Raw genomic sequence first — 20,200 nt, forward strand, 5'->3', positions numbered from 1 at the left:
GTTCATGTTAATATAAATGTTGTTGTGTGTGAAAGTGCGGACATCTTTAACATTGGCTCCTGGTGCTCTTCAGTGGGTGGCGTCCTCTGGCAACTGGTCTAACTTTACCGTATAACTCTGGTGTTGCGATCAGAGGATTCGCAGGAGACACGTCAAGTTCTCACATCGGATGAACACACATCACGCAAAATGGGATGCATATCGGCACAACACTCGGTTTACGGAGCCAAAATATTTTTGGTTTATTTATTAACCTTGGTTAAAGGTGTTGATTTCTGGCGTTTGGTTAAGAAATATTTGGGCACAGACACAATCATAGTTGATGTTTCACAATTCAGTCAGCAGTTTATATGACACTTCTCTTCATGCCAATGTGCCACCGTCATATATGTAGTGAAACACACAACGCAGTGTGCGGCTCGCTGGGCGCAGGTGCTCCTTGTCATCCTGATGAACCGCCCCTGTCTGGCTTCGCCTCTCCGCTCCACCACAACTCATCTGCTTCCCGTGTGCCGGTGAATTACAGCGTTCGGCCATTTTTCAGTCAGCGTGTGGCTAGACGTGTTCAAACGTCCAAACAAACTGTAGAAACAAACCTCCATCCTCACTTCAGGAGAGTGGGAGTCCAGTCGGTGGTTGGTGTGAAGAACGGTATTGTGGGTAAATGTCACAGGGAGCCTTCTGTTGTGTACGTGACTAAAAAGAGAACAAACAAAAAAAAAAATCTTCAAGTATGTCCACCAATTTGTCTGCTCCAACAACAGAGTGAGGCATGATGGGAAAGGGATTTCTGCAGAGAGATGTGACTGGGGACAGGTGGTGTCATCGTTTTAGACGCACACATGCTGCGAAAGTATTCAATCCTTTTTTTTAAGCAAAGATGGACTTCCACGCGTTTCCCAAAGTTCTGGTTGGTGCACGCTGAACAGTATCTCTTCCCGAGTTGTGGGCACGTCCAAGAGGAACACACTGACGACTCATGGAACCACTGACTGTTACAGACATATGGCTCACTTCCTGTTGTTGTGCTCACGTCATACTGGGTGGATAGTGGAGATGGAAAGACACTCATGCTCCCAACTTGCCAGTGTTCACATTACTGGCTGTATGATTGCACAGTTGCCTGTGTGAGGCTACTGTGAACTGACAGTGTAGCGGTCTATTCATGTGGCAGTATGCTCGATAAATCTGGGATGAAATATCGCAAAATATTGGTGTCTAGGGATGTATGAAGGGTCTGTGTTCGATTCGGAGATTTGGGAACATTTTGAATTTCCTGGTCGTAATAGTGGCGGATGCTGGATGTAGATGTGAAGGTTTTTTCCCCATTTAAGTCAAGTTAGGTGTTATAAGAGCCGTGGAGTAAGTCATCTGAATATTAGAGCCCGTAGCTATCAGCCAGAAATAATAAGGATCTAAAAAGATGAATAGATTTAGTTTAATTACAAGTGTAAATGTGTTTTGGACCAAACTGATAACAGTGGTTGATTTGTCAACAACATTTCAAACAAACCATCCAAGACACTGAATAAATCACGACAACAGTGAGTCCATACTAATCATGTGTTTTTTCAGTTTTGTTCATCTGAGGAAACAGATACACACAACTTATTTTTTTTTATCTTCACGGGCCCCACAGCTGCTGTTAACAATACATCTGTTCGTGGGACCCTGTTGATGGAAGGGGCGAGGCAAGGAGGTTTTCATTTCAGGGAGTTCTGATCACACTTTTTGTTGAAGCGTTCATTTTTTCCAGGGAGTTTGTTTTTAATTACACTCATGATCGGTCAAGCCTGTGTATTGATTGGACCTTGCTTCAACGGCTCCATTCGCTACTGGGCTAGAATGGCAGCATTCTGGATGTTTTGGCTTCTTCTCTGGATACTGGGAGAAGTGGAGATGTGTCGTCTATCTTTATGTACAGTCTATGGTCGTAACAACTTTGCTTCATGCCCTTCACACAATAGCTGGCTTAGTGAGGTCCTCACACATATCAAACTTGAGAAGGTTAGATTCTCTCTGGCAGGTTCTGATACCGCTTTTAACAAAACCTTGCAGCCTTTCTCAGAGTACTTAAACAGAACTACTATTCACCCAGAAAGTGACTAGATGCCACCCCCCCCCCCCCCCCAACTTCGTACTATTTACTACTCTCTACTCTCTCGGTGGGTGGGAAGGGTCAAGGGTTAATTGTGTTAATTGTGGTTCATAGAAGCCGTTCTGGCTCAGTTTAAGAACATTGTTGTTATCATCATACATCGTGTAAGACATCCTACCGCTATTTTCTACCTCTAAGAATTTTTGTATACACTGTATGTTTGATTTATTGCTGTATGTGAACGAAAAAAAGAATAAAAAGATGTGTAAAAAAAAAAAAAAACTTTGCTTCATGCCTTGAATATATGGTGCCTATTCATGACGCTCACTGGACACTCCGGTGTGACATTTAAAAACAAAAAAATAAAAAATGTTTCCTCCTGTATTCAAATGAGCAAGATGAGACTTAGTTCAGGCAGCAAGACAATTACCATTTTAATTTTCTCCTCCCACGCTGTCTCCACCTACCAATTATAACTGGTGAACTCACTTAGTTATGTGAACGAAATTCTCTGTCAACCGTGATTAACCTATAGCCGAAAGGTATTTAAACCCTCCTACGTGCCATTCGCTGTCACTGCCGCGTCACATTTCCATTACCAGTGTCTCCCTCACAGGTTTATTGCTGGGATCGTTGGGTGTGATGGAGGAAAAAAAATGTCGTGGAAAGCAAGAGAAAAAAAGATTCGGAGATTTTGAATTCACGAATCCATTGGTTTTCATTCGTCAATGCCGCATGGACTATATATTATGGTTTGTGAAAAAAACCCTTTATTGATATCACAGCAATTTCTTTATAATCTGGTGAGGGACAACAAAAAATACATATTTCCGTGAAAATATGAGGTATTATTTGTATTATTGAGGCAACAGTTGGGATACATCTGTGACCATGTCAGTCAACGTGGCTGAATCCACCCCGCTGCATTAAATACAGTGAATCACGGGCATTTCTGACCTCACTGAATGCTCGAATCATCAAAACATGCTCCAGATTGGCGGGCGAGCGAGGAGCGCCGGTCCTCGCCAGCTCTTCCAGTCTGTCTCGCTGGCTGCTCGCCCAGAGGACAGGGCACAGCGATGGATGGGCCTGTCGCCGGCTCTCTGCTGCCCAGATGGCCTGCTATGTCAGCGGGCTCGCAGCCAGGAGGGGAGGCACCCTGACGTCAGGCCATGATTCGATACGCCAACTTTCATTTGCTTCCCCCCCAACACCTGTGGACTGTGTGGTGAAATGACAGGGTGGTGGTACTGGAGCCTGGCCCAATGTGTGTGTGTGTGTGTGAGGGAGCGAGAACTGCATGTGCCTGTATGTGTGTCATTGTACTAGTACATACATTTTTTCATTTGTTGCATTATATGTTATGGACTTTCACTGGTGATTTTTTACAAATAGAGCTTGGAAAAAGACATTGAATAAACAGTCTCTCACTAAGGTTCCTTTAGTAGTTGTCTTTAAACTTTCGATCATGCCCTCAGGAAACAGTGTTTGCCCAGTTGTCATATGATTTGTGCGGCTTTAAAATTCTCTGAACAGCTTTAATCAATGTTGTAGAGCAGTAGCAAATGGACTAAGTTAGCGCTAAGCTTGTGAACATACATAGTATTTAGCAGTTAAATTGACAAATTGTTGGAGGCCTAAAAATAAGTAAAAAGGAAGTTCGAGAATTTGAGAAGATCGTAATATTACCAAGAAATTGCATTTTAAGGAGAAAAAAGTCATAATATTTCGAACCACTCCCTCTGGAGCCAAAATCGTGAACCAATCACATAGTTTCTAGAGAAGCTACAAAACTCTTGACTCGACCACCGCCAAACATTTCCTCCACTAAGAAGAGTTCATGGGGTTCTCTCTTCAGAATAGACACAATCTTTGCTTAATCTCTCAATCTTTTCAAAGTTTTGATACTTTGAGAACGCTTAAGTATTTATTTATGTGTGAAACTACAATACTAAAGTATAATTTAACAAGATGTTCCTCATTCCTCATTTTAACACATCTTTGTCTCCTCCAAAATGTCACAAACCACACACTACAACTATGACTTTATTCTCATAATATTTAGACTTTATTTCTATTATTTGTTTGTTCTACAGGACGGACTACCATGAAACCTGAAAAAGAAATGTTGTTCATTAGTTTTGACAGTGACTTTAAATGTGGTTTCATGAGGGGACTGTTGGGCGACTTAATATTACGACTTAAATTGCAAAATCTCCAATTTCTTTTCCCCATTAATTGTCCCTAAAACATGCATAGTTAGTTACATACAGGGACATTTGTCATCATATGTCTCCACCTGAACCAATATAAGCTTACCTCAGGGTTTTCTAACTCAGGTTGCCATGTATTGAGATTTACTGCTTCATAATAAACACTGTGACGTCTTGGGAGCAGAGCAGCCGCAATGACGTTCAATTCAAGTATACGCTTCCACTTAAGCTGATAATCATATCACAGAATTATGCCATAACTACACAAATCCGTTTAGAAAGCAATTCCAAGTTTGGGTATAATTTTTGATAAAGCTCTCAGTGGTGACATTGTTTACTGCATAAATCTCCCGTTTACTGTGAGTCCTTCCAGACTGGCGTGAAGTAATTTGAGTGAACCAAACAAAAAGTGGATTTAGGTCCTCGAGCATTATACTGCAGACTGATTTGAATTGTGAAATGATTTTCCAACAATGGGAGCTGCCTGCGCTGTCATTATTGTGAGTTTGAAAACTTTGAAAGGTGACGTTCTCTACTGCTTTTTGTATTAGTTGCTTTACCATGAGCTTTACACCAGCCGAGAAGACCTGATGACTGCTGCTGCCTCTCCACCGTGTAACCACAACTCCTCGGACTCCTCCAGGAACCAAAACAGTCAAGATAACATAGAAAAAGCACTTGTTTGTGTGTCTGGTGAATTAAACCAGCACACTTTTGAAATGTTAACATCCCCTTTATGCCATCAAGCTGCACACAGGCCTCTCGTGTGTTTAAAAGCTGCCGATCTATGACCCCGGTCTCCCACATGTGCTTGAAGTGCGCTCTTGTATGAAGAAAAACGCTGAGGAAAAACATCAGTGTTGTGGATTTTACACCCTGGCAGCTAATGAAAGAGAGGCTTGTGTGTCTCAGTGTGTGTGTCTGTGTGTGTCTGAGTGTGTATATCTGTACTTTTATGTCTGTGAGCACTGGAGGACACTGCGACAGTGTTCTGGATCAATAAACAGGAAGTAGCTTTCATCTTTCACGGTAGAATGAGTCTCCTGCAGGAGCGAGAGCAGGGAGCAAAGGTCACCTCGCCGACCTTAAGACAGCTGCCATCTTGTGAGGACTTTTTTATTATTGTAGTATAGATAATTTGCCGAAAAACTAGAAAATGAGACGTCATGGTCTTTCAAAGATATGGCAATAAGCAAAACAATTCGGCAGCAAAAAAAAAATACAGGACTAAAGGCCACATCAACAGAGACAGGAAGAAACAACACGAAATGGAAAATAATTCGGAAAGCGGGTTTCACATTAAGTGCGACAGGATTTAGCAAAAGAAAAACGAAATGTGCCTCGGGAGAGAGAGACTGGAATAACATCAAGCGATGACGACCAGATGCTCATTTAAAAAAGAAAAAAAAAGACGAAATGGGAACACTTAACACTTACAAGACGGGAGAACTAGGTGAGTTTCATTGCTTGGTTCAGGCACCACAGCTGCTTCAGGACGCTTCCTGCCAGTTTGAAGAACTGCTGCAACAGCTGCCACCGAGATAATATTTTTTTTGTTCAGTATTTAATTTGACAAAGGTCCCGATTGGTGGGAAACAGTCCCAGCTCTGCGCATTTGGTTCCTTCCTTTTCTCTGGCAGGAGTTTTGATGCCTTTTGCTTGATCCTAGCTCCAAGTTGGCTTCATCGTGTCCTTTTAAACACACACACACACAACACACACTAAGCAAAAACTGTGAGCAATGGCTTTGGACAAATAAACTATTAAGTTGCTCTTCTTCTACGACTGCTCCAGACTGTCATGTAGTCAACAACACGGATTCTGATTGGTTTGATGTGTCGACCTGGCTCAGAAAGAAGGAAAAGCCTCAAAGCAAAGTACTGGCGCTGGTGTGAAAGATCCCTTGATTGGATGCAGGGACAAGAATTGCTTATAACGTTTGAATTCATCTCCTGAAAGAAAGAAATTGTACAAAACTCCTTGAAGGGATGGTTCACCTCAAAATTTAAATCACTATGCCGATGGAAGGGTGAGTGAAGTGTCCACAAAACACTGATGGAGTCTCTGGGGTAAACAGCGTTGCAGCCAAAGTTAATACAATATAAGTAACTGGGGATCACTTCTTCAAACATAAAAAAAACAAACAGATACAAACATAAAATGCATCCATGCTGCTCCTGTGGTGTCCTCCAAGTCTCGGTAAGCCCCCGACATTTAAATTTGACTCGAACCAAGGTAATTTACATCGTGTTTTAATGTCCTCTGTGAGCCACATCTGTTCATGTACCAAAGTTTCAAAAAGAATGAACTTCGAAATGACGGATACATGTCAGAGTTGTCATCGTCCGTTCAGCCAGCAGAGCTGAGGAGGCTTCTTGTGGAGGCTGATATGTTTCACAAGGTGCTTTAGAAAAAGCCGCTATTGTGAGAAACCTAATTAAACCTGGCAATACAACTAGGATGTCATTCAGTAGAGTGAATACCTCCACCAAGGCCCAGCAGTCCCCTAATGAAACCACATAAAAGTGAACAGGATCAGGATTTTAATTTAGATTTTCCTCAAATTGCACACACTTACAAAGAGCGGTCCCTAAACATGCCTGATTTCTTTCATCAAGGTCCATCAATTATTCCCTCGAAAAACTGTAAAAAACTCCCCATCTCGCCTTCTTAAAAAATCGGCACCAGATTGTACTGGGTTCTTCCTTTACTCATGTGGAATCGTGCAACAGAGTTTAATGATAATGGGTTCAGTAGCTATTAAATATTCCTGTTCACCATGAAACAAGAAAAACAGACAAAAACAAACTCCTTGGCGGAGGGAACAATCTGTAGCTGATGGGGCTGGACGAACTCTAGTGCACTCTACACTGAAAAAAGAAAATTGTTTACCAACTTAAAAAACTACTGCTACAGTTGGTAACACAAAAGTTAAGCATTTTCAAATGAAAGTTAGCAATGGCGTTTATATAATAATATTTCTGCTGTTTTGTCAGAATGTAAACAAAATTGCTTAAAAGTAACAGGTCTCGAGCATCCCCCAAGGCATAATGGGGAGTGTAGTTCCACATGAGCATAAGAGTTCACTCTTGTTCTGAGTGCTGATGCACAAGAAGCCTCCTGACAGTACGGGTCATGTTCTTGTAAAGTGCTGAAGAGGACAAACACAAACACAGCGACACAGAATCATTAGATAAAATCAACATTTATTATAAAAATACAGCCAGAGGTGTCACAGTCATGGTGTTCAGAATGGTAATTCATTACATTTCAACGTAGGAAAGGGTCAAGAGCGTGTGAGATATGGACTGAAACAAATGCACACACACACACACACACACATGAAAAACAGTGTGACTGAGCTCGGCTACTGTGAGGACATAAAAATAGATGAGGACATAAGGTTCCTTCTCAGACCGGAAATGAAGGAGATGGCCTGAGTCGTCTTTCACACATCACACTCATTATCCATTCCTCTCAGACCCCCCCCCCCCCCCCCCCATCACACGCTGACTTTTTGGAAAATGGACAGAATCTGTCAGTGTGAAATGAGGTCAGCGATTGCGTTGCTGATGGAAAATCAGGGACGGACGTGTGCACACACGCAGACTCACACACTTCCCTCCCCGACACTTGCAGTATCTCTCCGAGACACACACAGATGTGTTGCTAAAGGGTTGCCATGACAACTCTCTTACATTCCCAGTCGGTCAGGGCGAGCGCGAGAGTGTGTGTGTGTGGAAAGTGTAATGGAGTAGAGTCATTTTGGACTCACGGAGGAAAGTCATTTTTTTGCTGAAATTGTAAAGACAATTTCAGGACTGGGAGTTCGGCTGTTTGAGTTCTGACTAAACAGTCAGGAAATACTGAGCTCTCCACAGCAGATCACATGGTATCAGCCGGACACCAGCCCGTTCAGTTTGATAGTGTGTGTCAGGATCTCAAACGTGTGCACATTAAACTCAGAAGTGTGATTTAAATGTGAAGCGTCGCATCATTAAAAATACTCATTGGAACCATTAAGAAACATTTTCATAACGGTGAGGGAAACCCGCTGTCGGTTTGATCCACGATTTCATAAACAAGTAGCTGAGAGAAACTGAATGGATGTAAATTAAAACAAATATATTGGTGGTTGAGTAAACAGAATTGAACTGAGGTTTGACATGAGACACTTTCATTTGGGCAAACACAACAGAGGAAAAAGACGTGAAAGTTTCAATCCTTGAGATTTAGGCCTGGTCTACTCTACTGCAAAGATTTTTTTTGAAGCCATTTTTTCCCCTTTTTTCATAATAATATTCCGTCGACATGAATATTGCTTTACAAAATGTCTCTGTCCACACTGGAGCACACAAACGACTCAAACAAAGATGCCAGGACATTAGGCGGGGATTAAGTTCAACATTAGCAATCCGTCAAATACCAGAGAAGAACACTGGGAGCGTGTTCAGTAAGCAGGTCCATATAATATTGGGCGAGGCAGTGAATCCTAGTGGCTGGCTGCAGTATATATCATAAAACGCTGCTTCCTTCATCTGAGTGAATGGGACATGGGCCAAATTAAAATAATTTTTTCTCAAAGATGGTTGTTCTTATTTTGGGTACTTCTTAATGCACTGATGTTTGTTCAAATGTACAATTTTCAGATCAAATTTGGGTTTTAATTTTTTGAAATGTCACGATTGACAGCTGAGACTTTATTATTAGTCCAGTGCGTTTATCAGTGGGACTTCGACACCTGCTGTTCCATCCTACAATCTCTACTGAACAGACTCCAAATGACGTCACTGACACAAGAGGGCAGCGTTCATTTCTGGATAGTGAGAGGAAGTGGAAACGCATATTTATATACAGTCTGTGGCATGGACAGGCAAAACACGGGGTGACTTTTATTGTGAAAAGGTCCTAGTCTGTCATGGAGGATAAAACGACAGCGGCTGTAGCACAACGCATCAACAAAATAAGACAGTGAACATTTGAAGCATTTTTTATTATAAATATAACCACAGATGTATTTCTTCTTCAACCAGGAGGGAAATCTTAAGGATTGTAACTTGAAAATCCGTAAAAAACCAAACTTCATTGTCAATTTTTTCACATTTTATATTGCTTAAGAATAACATCGCTAGCCAACTAAAATCGGAAGACTCGCATCAGCACTATCGAGGCTCGACATTGAACTCAGGGCTGCGTGAGTAGCTACAGACGAACAGCTCACAGTTGGATGAGAGGTCAGGAGTCAGCGCCACATCTTTTAGTCAAACAATGTACCGGGCTAAACATTAAAATACACACACACGAACAAACACACCACACACTATTGTGGTGTGATTAGCTTGCATAGGATGGCCAACCAGGCAGAGCACTGCAGCAACAGCAAACAGTAGAAAGACTGACCGTACAGGGGTTGGAACAAGAACACTAAATATTGGCATTGACAACAAATAAAACGTTGGCATTGAAACAGGTTTTGCCACTGTTTTTCAGTTTCTTTTCTTTCCCCATGTCTCTCTTTCATCAGACGCCGGTGTCAATGTTCTGTAAATAATACTCCAACAGTGTTGACAGTCTCCGGAGTCAGGGGGGAATAGTGGCGTTTAGACATTCCTGAGGAACCTGTAGTGATTCAAATTCCTGTTGTTTCCTTTCCTGTAGTGATGCAGCGGTCATCCTGCTCCCTGACTGCCCAGCTGTTCCCTGCAGAGCCTCATTTCAACAGAGCATCATCACTCGCCTAAACCTGTTTCAGCCTGAACATGTTTACCAATGCTTCTCTTCAATGCCAATAGTCAGTGTACCTGTTGAAGCCACATATGATTGGAGCTGGATACTTCAGGTTCATTGAGGTAAAAATCGTTCAACACTGAAAAGCTGGAGTGTGTCCACACCTCCTCTAGTTCTACCGGGGCCTCACTTATAACCATTCTGTGCACATCTGTCAAACCCATTGTGTGCGACTGGGTCCAACTCTGACCCAGATACGTACGAGCCTTGTGGAGACGGGAACGTGGCGACTTGGTGGATTGAAGCAGATTATAGATCCACTTTATCATAAACATTAAACCAGCAGTGTCATAGGTGTCATAGGAGTTTTTAAACACTTTGCCTGTATCAATAGGGATGACTTTGGTTTGCATAGTGTGTGTAAAATCACTGCAGTGAACATAACTGTGCTGTCAGGCGCACGGAATGCACAAAGCGCACAAAGCGTAATGCAGGCCGCTTAAAAAAAAAGAAAGAAAAGTGTTTACCTTTATGCTTTTGTTTCCAAATGAGAGGGGACGATAGGATCCCACTGATGTGTGAAGAAATAGGCCCGATTGCTGTGAACATAAACACTGCTCTGACACTCTTACTGCGTAACGCTGTCGTGATGGATGTACTGGCTCTGAGTAAACGTGAATGGAAGGATTAAGAGGAAACAAGTCATATGGATTCTACAGAGCTGTGATCTCAGATCTTTGTGCCGAGCCGAGTCCCGTATCAGACAGGCCGACCCCGAAGGAAGGAACTGAAACATCCCACAACACAAGTACTCTCCACTCTTAGCTGACAGGTAACACAGTAAAATATTTACTGTGCTCCTGAAAGCCCCTTGAGGGAATAAAATAATCCCGTTAAATTTTTAATAGATTCGGGATATCACAGCTGTCTTTGAATTTAATAATGCCTGCTGTTTGGAATGGGATCGTTAAAAATGCATATAGGTTTTATATAGGTGTGCATGGTTTTATATAATTTTCAGCTTTTGGGCCAACTCACACTTTTATTACTACGCACTGTTTTAGAAATGAGGCCCCTGATCAAACTCTCAGGGTGGACTCTTCCTTTAAAGATGGAACAGGTTCAATACATTTAAAGTTACACTGGCAACCTCTGACGACACCGGAGCATATTGTCTTGAACTTGTTACACCGCAGACGGACGGACGGGCAGGCAGACAGGGTGTCGGAGGGCGCAATGCTACGTCAGATAGAGGAGGACTGTGAAGAAAGGTGGAGCCTCTCCACTGAAGAGCCGACAGTCTCAGAACACATTCACTGATCCCTCGTGGTCAGAGCAGCGGGAGAAGGGATAATAACATCCATTCTGCCGGGAGATAATCCAAGGAAAACATTCAGTAGAGGGAACGTCAACCCAATTTCATTTAATCATAAGATTCTGTCTCATTTCTGTCAATTTTCTGTAGACTGGGCCATTGGTCAAATTCAACATTCGTACAAATTGCTTTCTGATCTGCTGACACGAGGTGACCAACGCCCTAATCTCCAAAAACCCTGTAGTATGCCCCTAAGGACAGGGCCTAAAATCTGTAAGATCCACATCAAACCAGTGATTAAAAAAAGAAACAAAGCCAAGCGGTTCCGGTTTATGCTACTTCCTCAGGCCTGAAGGAGCTTCCTGAGGTCCTGGTCCATGCCTCCCGCAGTCAGCTGCTCCAGGCTGTGGTAGCGATGGATGACACCGTCTGCGGTCACCACCACCACCCTGATGCCATGGGTGTCTTCGCCGAGCTGGCAGCCAATGGCCGAGCTCACGACCATGTCCAGGCCATCGTGGCAACCTCCAGCGTTTCGGTGGTAATGGCCGGAGAAGACCGCCTTCACCCCTGCGGTGGAGAGAGAAGTGCATGTGGTGAATTTTGGTACGGTGGAGAAACGACACAAAGCCGAGCATTGCATGGGAGAAAAGAAAAGCTTTAACTTGTCTTGATTTGGTTTGCGTCTGCTTATGTCACTGATCTAAATCAGGATATCCCTATAAATAAGACACATGCTGTTTAAGAAGCCGTGCAATTCACAGCGTGGCTGCTTTCAGACATGCACTGAACTCTGGAGATTTTCCAGCCAGACCCCCAGAGTAAAAACTACCGGGCAAATGTCAGAATATTAAGTGAGAGTTAAGATGCCATGTATTTCACACCATGTCTCACCCTGTATCTGTCATGTATTCCTAACTGAAAGGGCACAGGGCAGAATGTTTAACAGCTCACAGCAGGAAATGACCAAAACACAGTATATACAAAAGGATTAGTGATCAATACCAGTGAGTCAATGTCTGCTCCAGCAGACGATTTAGGGCTTTAAATAACTCGCTTCACAGACACTGGTGTGTTTTTAAAACAAGAACCTGCAGCTCATGCTCTTCATGTTTTTTTAATTCACTTAGCATCAGCATAATATCATCACTATTGGTTTATCATATATATATAAATTGAATTAGGACCGCACAAGACCAGACCAGCTGGAAAAATTGTTTTCTGGACAGAAAAGGCAAGACATGGATAAAGAAAGAAAGATATAAAGAACACAAAGTAGGCAGAAAGAAAGAAAGAAACAGGAAGAGAGAACGAGAAAGAAAGAGAGACAGACAGAAAGGAGAAATACATAAATAAATAGACCTAGAGAAAGAATGAAAGAGAGAATACTCTTGAGTCTTGAGCCTTTCAGTTGTAAAATATTTAGAAAAACCCAGGGAACTTTCATTAGGGGAGGCACAATTTTCAATTTATTTTCAATTACAAACGACATGGTTAATAGAACAGAGCTGGTGTCGCTCGGCCCTGCGGCACAGACGCCGTGTCACTACAGTGGAAACGACTACACACTTAAAATGACACGGCAAACAAGCTCCACTTGGAATGAAGGCTGCAAAATGAGTTGTTATTGTCTGCGTGGGACTGATGAATTTGTCTGAGCTTGTGAATCCGGTTCTTTACATTATGGGGAGAACGTTTTTGACTTTGTGAGAAGTTGGTGTCACTCGGTATGTTCAATATTAATAACATTTGAATAAACGGGGGGGGGAGCAGTGTGTCTTCAGTCTGCTGAGTCCAACATGTCTTCTACGTTCTTGGACACACTCCAGCAGTGGTCTACAACTGGTGACCAATAATATCTTGTTATTAATAATTTGTCCTCTCTTTATTTAACCATATCACACTGACACAGGAATTTACAGGAGTTGCGGGTGCTGATCTAGAATCGCTTCCTCTACAGCAATAGATCATCGAAATAATAGCACAATTCTTGTTTTGGTGCTTTAATATTTTATATAAAGCTACATTGCAGAGCTTTTATTTAGAAAAATTGTGAACTTGGGTTCGAAGATTGAGTCTGTTGCTTTATAACAGATCTCTGAAATAGCCGATATGCAACGTATGAAAAAATAACATCAGTTTAGTAAATGATTCAAAGGTTTTCATAAGCCACAAACATGGGCAGTAATAAAGCTGAAATCGTCACCGCAGATTAACCAGGTATGATGAACACAAAGTTTTCAAACATAACTCTGAACCAAAGACTGTTTAGAAAAACCTCTGCACACAACCTCCTGCGCACAAATGATAAACGAGTAACAGTATATTGTAGAACTATTTGAGGAGGACTCACTAATGACAGGAAGAATTCTGAAGTCGGCTAATGAGGATTAACGTAGCACAAGCAAACAGCCCATTCAGCCCAAACAGGCACAGCACGAGCAACAATTAGTCACATGATGCTATGACTGCAGGTGCTGAATTCGTATGTATTATATATGTGAGCTTACTTTTTCAACTGTGCATGCATGTGTAGAGGTAAGAGGATCTTAGGCAGGTTTTTGGCAGAGAAAACCAGCTGCTCTATTTTCTAACTGCATGTGTTCCTAGTGAGGGGAGTCTGGCTGCTGGCTGTCTCGTCTCCACAGACACAACCAGCCAAAAAAATAATGAAAACTGGCGACAAAAGCGGATAAATTGCAGCCTGTGCATGAAAAAGACATCGGTCTGTCCCAGAAATCTGCGAGAAACAAAGACAAGGAGGATCCCTCTGAAAAACGCTTTCTCTACTGGTACTACTCCGACTTCACTTTCGATGAAATTGCTCAGAAAGATCAAGTCGACCGCTCTGCATAATCAAACAGCACCAGAATACAAATGTGACCTAAATTTATATTAATCTCTTGAGCTACGTGAGGACAACGATTGCACATGTTGGACCAATAAATTATTAATGTCCCGTAGATGGAAACTGATGATTTAAGCCTGTATGTGTCCAGGCTAAATTTATTCACAATCAAAACCAACGGCAGCAGCGAGTGAAGACCACTCTCCTGTTATTAAGCCCGAAGCTATTATTATCGACCACACATTTCATGAATCTATTTGTGTTACATGTGTTTGTCCAATAATTACGGCATTTTAACCTTGCCTTGTGCTACAGGTGACTGAAAACCTGACCAGGCTCATGTGCATCTTTGGTGCTGTTTCTGGATGGGGACTGAATTTGACATCTTCCAATTCCAGCAGAGGAAATGCCCCCGTTCTAAAAAACTAGGTTGGGCATCAGTGGGTAAATTAATCTATGAAGTGATCTGATACTACATCCTTAAAGTTTGAAAATTATTTTTTCCCCAGATAAGAATGCAATTTTCTTTTCCCAGAAATAACTTTGTCTTTGTTGTACGCTCTAAAACAGCAGTTGTGTTGTGCTAGTACTGGCACATACTGTTTTTAGAGCGGCAAGGAAGTTAATTTCGGTGGTGTAGCCAGAGCAAGCAAAATTGTCAGTTTTGGCAATATGTAAAACTGGAATGTCCTACAAGTAAAACTGCAATGTGTGCCATTTGCAAGACTTTAGTTCTGAGTTTTATTTTTCTAAACTGTCGCTCCATGTCAACTTTTTCCGGAATTGTTCTTCATTCTTTGATATATTCAGTTTTGAAGTTGCTGTTACACTGTTTTACACGTTACTGTGGAGATTAAAACTCACTTTTTATTTCCATAAACTGTTATTGCACTTTCACAGCAATTTAGGAAGTAATTGTTGTGCATTCCTTTGGTTTATTTATTTGTCTTTTTCGGTTCAGTCAGACAATTCACATTCAAACATTTATTGCAGCAGTAGAACAGTTAAGTGTTTGGCGTCTCGTGTTTGGTCTCTAGGCTCTAACTTAATCACTTCCCCATATGATTACACAGGAATGATGGGAGTGATGAGCAAATACTTGAAACCCCTGTTGCAGCCTACAGGTTGATGCTGGGGTGGTGGAGGGGCTGAAGCAACTGGTAGCAATACTGCGGCAGCAGTGCGAGCAAAGGGGATGATGGGAAATGTCTCTCTGCTTAAATAGACCACCTGATAAGGTGGGTGTGTATTATAGATGGTTGTGGAGAGTCAGGTACTGTATGTCACATGATGTGTGTCACATAGAGTTGACTGCCTGAACTAGCTCGCCGGCGTCGCTCCATTTATGACTGTCAAAGTAGGTTATAAAAAGGAGTTCTATGACACATCTTCTCTGAATGTATTTGTTTAACCCTGAGCCAGGCCATACAACGATGATAGCAATCATCACTTCAATTGAGGGTTTGTAGCATACAGTATAATGTGTGTGTTTTGTGTACTATAGTGTAGTTCTTCAACACTGACAGACACGCATTATTTATCTGCCCTGTGGAAGTTACAGAGCTCATCTGATATTATATAGTCCCTGCGAATGATACAAGCAACATCAGTGTGAGCCCAAGGACATGTTTAATGGGATCACCTGATGATTCAGCAAGCAATGCCGATTGTGGAATTGTTGGTTCTGTAACACTATCCACAAGAGATTTGCGACTTCTTTGTCACCTCTAGGGCGTAAAAGGAAGTGGGAGCAAGACGCTGAGGCCTCGATGGTAAAGAAGTGATAGACAAGAATGAATCCTGTAATAACGATGACGACCGAACCACCGGGAGAGTCAGAAGAACTGCTTGAAGCTGAAATGTTTTTTCTGAACCTCCTCTAAAACTCCCAAAGATGCCATGAGTAATCATTCCCCCAAATATAGTGTGTGGGAGTGTGTGAGTGTGCATATGTATACACGTGTCAGTGCGTCTGAGTTCTGTCGCCATGTCTCTGATGATCCACATCCCACACAGACGCCACACGACGCCACCACGCAGCAGCAGTGAGATTCTCCCATGTGTACATCACATATTTATGATGCATCCAAAGTTGTAGATTTAAAAGGTCTAAGTCACAAAAGGCCCTGCTAATAGCTTCTTTTTTACTATAACTTTACTGATTGAGTCTGTATAACATTAGAAATTACAAACAGATGTCAATGGTCATGAGCATTAACCCTGGTAGAAAATCAAATTGGTCTTATGACACTTCTATTTGGGATGAATAAAGAAGACTTAAATAACGTAAATCCAGCTATGATTGGCTGATGAAGCTATGGTATCCGATCGTCAGTCTCAGCTGTACATCATAATGTTTCAACTTGTTTATAAAGCATCGAATAAGTAACTGAAACCAAACTTACCAGAAAAATTAATGCTTGAACATACAGTTAATCCGTGGGACAGTTAAGAGCCCGTTTTTGAGAAAAAAAATCATTTGATGCAAAATTTGAGTTTTAAGTTTGGTCCATGTCCCATCTGCTAACATGGGAAGTCAGTCACCGAGGGGCGATCAAGTCTATTCGACTGTTTCCGACTTTCACACCATATAGACATGAGATGATGTTATCAAGACTCAACACAAACAAAAGTAGCAGGATTTCAAACAATTCATTTAATAATATGGCTCCAAATTTACACAATATAAACAAAAAAGTCTCTATGAACAACTAATAACTATCATTTGCTGCAACAATAAGCACTATTCAAATATTACAATTTCCCTTTGCAAACCTCTCTAATGTCTATGGAGCAGAAAGGATCTCTGGTTGGTCGTTATTGCAGACGACAGGCTTCCTTTCAAGGTCTTAAGTATAGCTGTGAATTGAAGTGGACTGAACCAACACACAATTTTCATGTCATGTAAATGGATTGTCTCGCTCCGCTGGGTTGTCCCAGTGGACCTTATGGAGTAAAACTGATTTCATAGAAACAATTTAGCACAGGCCCAGCGATAACACCCTGTCCCTTTTAGAGCGGCATCATTACACAGGCTTCAGGAGTCAAACCACTCCACCTGGGTCCTTGTCGGCTGAAAACACTTCTGTGAGAGGAGAGATGGACCGTCTCGGAGAGAAAAGCCTTTTCAATTTCCCAAACATTGTCTGTATGAATAAAAGATAAACAATTGAAAAAAAAGAAAAGAGAGAGATGGAATAAAGAAGTCGAGAAAGCCGTCTTCTTTGCTGAGCAGTCAGAGGATTAAGCTGACCTCTAAAATAGTCTGCCAGAAAATATATGGGGGAAGGCATTCTTTCAAAGTGAGGGGTAGAGGATTAGATTGCCACCAGAGAACTGAAAAATACACAAAATGAAACACTAGATAAACAAATGAAAACACCAAAAATACCCTCGCATAGCCTCAAAGACGTCAGTGCAGCTGTTGATTGGTAAAACCAAAAGAGTGATCAGGGTTATATCCAAATTGGCGACCCTCTTTCAGGACATGGGTTGAATGCAGGTCAGACACTTGCTCTGGTGTGACCAAAAAAGAGGGGGGGGGGGTGGTCTGTGCAATGCATATTTAATCGTGGCAGCAGCAGCAGCAGCAGCAGCTAAATTAACGGCAGAGAGAAGTCTGTGTCCACAGGCAGCCACGGACTCAAATGCAAATGGGAGAGAGATAGCTTGCTACTTATTTTGAATGGGGCCTGGTGAAGTCTAGTGGTGGGGTTTACGTGGGCACTCGAACCAGTTGAACCAGGTTCAAGTTATATGACAACAAATCGACACAACATCATTGTCTTAGATGACCTGGCTGGTGTTGAAGTAGTCCCATGCTTTGCTTCTTGGTGCCTGCTGTTAGAGGAGATAATGCACTTTCCTTAATCCGTTAAGGGGCCAATAATCCGTAGGTGCTCTTTGTCATGAGACACTAGAGCAGCTGTTTTCACAATAAAGGCCGGCGCATGCTTCTGCGTTTTCAGAGACACGCAAGAGCCCCTTGCGTCGCCCAATTTTTGTAACTATACGACAAAGCTACGCAAGCCTTACGCAGCCCGCAAGGCTGTGATTGGTCTGCTAACTACATCCTTTCCGGAGTCACATTTCCGGTTTCATGCCCCATAATACCGGCAGAAACCACGGAAGATTTAGAAGAAGGAATATGGACCAAATAGAAGAGCGTCTGGCAGAAGAGATCTGAAAGTATGACCACTTGTATAACCTGTCATTGACGGAATACAAGGACGCGCAGATGGCCTGCAATTCCTGGAAGGAGATCTCGGCTAACATCTGTTTGCAGGTCGACAAGTGTACGAAGCTGTGGGAAAAGATCAGGGACAAATTTGTCTGCCAGACAAAGGCTATGAGGAGCAGCAGTGGCCATGTAAATACACAGTCGACGACGACTGCCACACACAAAGAAGGCGTCTCTAAGGACGTCTTGGACAATAGACGTTACTCCACCTAGTGGTCTGGCGGTGAATTGCTTTTCAACACGCGCAACCCTTGGAGAACCATAAATTGAAACGAGTCCATCGACACAACTGCGTGAAAAGCCGCAGCCGCAAGTTGCAGAACCATGCCCCGGCTTTTAGGCCAACCTTCAACCCTGCAGGTGCGAACCATACACTTTGTGTGAAAGATGGACGATGCATCTCCACTTCCTCCCGCTGCCCAGAAATGAAGTCAGAATATCCAGGATATGAACTTGGCCATTTTGTGCCTTTCAAAGCCCGAGTCTGCACAGTAGTGGTATCAAGGTCCCCATGATACTTGACCAGTCGTGATTCAGTCTCACCCAGTTTTTCATTGCAGGGGTTTATGATACTGCAGCAATCCACCAGTTGGCTATAGAGACACTTTGGCTTTACTTTTGGAGAGCTGCCATGTGGTCCCTTTTTTATATCCTTAGTCTATGGTGCGACCACCTGCAGTAGTTCTCTGCTGGAGTGAAAACCTGACAGCCTATAGACATGCACTGCTGTGGGCTTCTGCCGCCTCCGGATAATGATAGCCGGCACCCTTCTGGGTAAATAGACGTGATTTGACAATGACGAAATGTGAGACGCAACCCATTTCCCTTTGCTTCACACCAGTAGCACACATCACTTTCTGTACATTGTTATCCAAAGTGCCTCGTGGTACAATCAGTGTGGGTGGCGTGGTGGGATGTAAACCCTTATCCGTGCTAATGTTAGTGCAGCGGATCAGGCAACAGAGCTATGTCAAGAAAGAAATCCGTCTCCTTCCACATAACCTTTAAAATGTCTCGCTTTCTCTACTGAACAGACGAGAGACACAGAGTGTGTTAAATATCAGAATCACCTTCAGTAACGGAACGTTAAGCCAAATTTCCCCACGTTTCTGTCTCTTCTCTATGCTTTGCTGCATTCCTCCCTTTTTGTTTCCCCCTGAAAACATGCGCTCTCTCTGCTGATAATTTCCCTGTCTCTGCGGAAATCCCATTTACCTGTCAGGCTAGAAACACTGCTGGTTCTTTTGTGCTTTTCTTTGTGATAAAGACTCCCATCTGGGGACTGGCCTTTGCTTTGACAGACAGAGGTGTGGGAGGGTGGAGAGGAGGGAAGAAGGGAAGGAGGAAAGGAGGGAGGGAGAAAATGCAAGGAGTAAGCAGGCAGAGTGATGAAAACATATTGAATGGAAACGGGGGGGAAATTACCCAGAGTCAAATTGAATTCTGATCAGCGGTGGCAGAAAAAAAATGCACCGAAAGGAGAAGGGAGTCCCCTCCAATGTCAGCCTGTATTTTGCGATGTGCTTTTCGTTGCTGAAGTCATCTGAGCCATTTTCTTGTTTATTGCTGGGTCTGATTGAAACAGCTTTTTACTATTTAAATGCTAATGGCCGACGCTGATGTTGCCCACAGAATAAAGGAATAAAAGAACTAAAGAAACGTCCGTCCACATCTAATCATGTTTGATGTCCGAGCCCCTCCCTTCAGTCCATCCTCCCGTTCTTTCTCTTCCCACTCTCCATCAACTCCCTTTCATCTC

The 20,200-nt window shown here is 42.6% G+C and overlaps 1 protein-coding gene across 1 annotated transcript in view; it reads right to left on the bottom strand.

Annotated features, from left to right (window-relative positions):
• Nucleotides 1-7,809: 7,809 nt before the first annotated feature.
• Nucleotides 7,810-20,200, bottom strand: part of cpped1 (calcineurin-like phosphoesterase domain containing 1) — a 37,029-nt gene continuing 24,638 nt past the window's right edge. The window contains exon 6 of the mRNA XM_061094703.1: nt 7,810-11,923. Coding sequence (XP_060950686.1) covers nt 11,697-11,923 — 227 coding nt within the window. The 3' untranslated portion in view covers nt 7,810-11,696. The remainder of the gene's footprint in view (nt 11,924-20,200) is intronic.

Source organism: Limanda limanda, chromosome 21 (genome assembly GCF_963576545.1).
Source record: "Limanda limanda chromosome 21, fLimLim1.1, whole genome shotgun sequence".
Classification (NCBI taxonomy): domain Eukaryota; kingdom Metazoa; phylum Chordata; class Actinopteri; order Pleuronectiformes; family Pleuronectidae; genus Limanda; species Limanda limanda.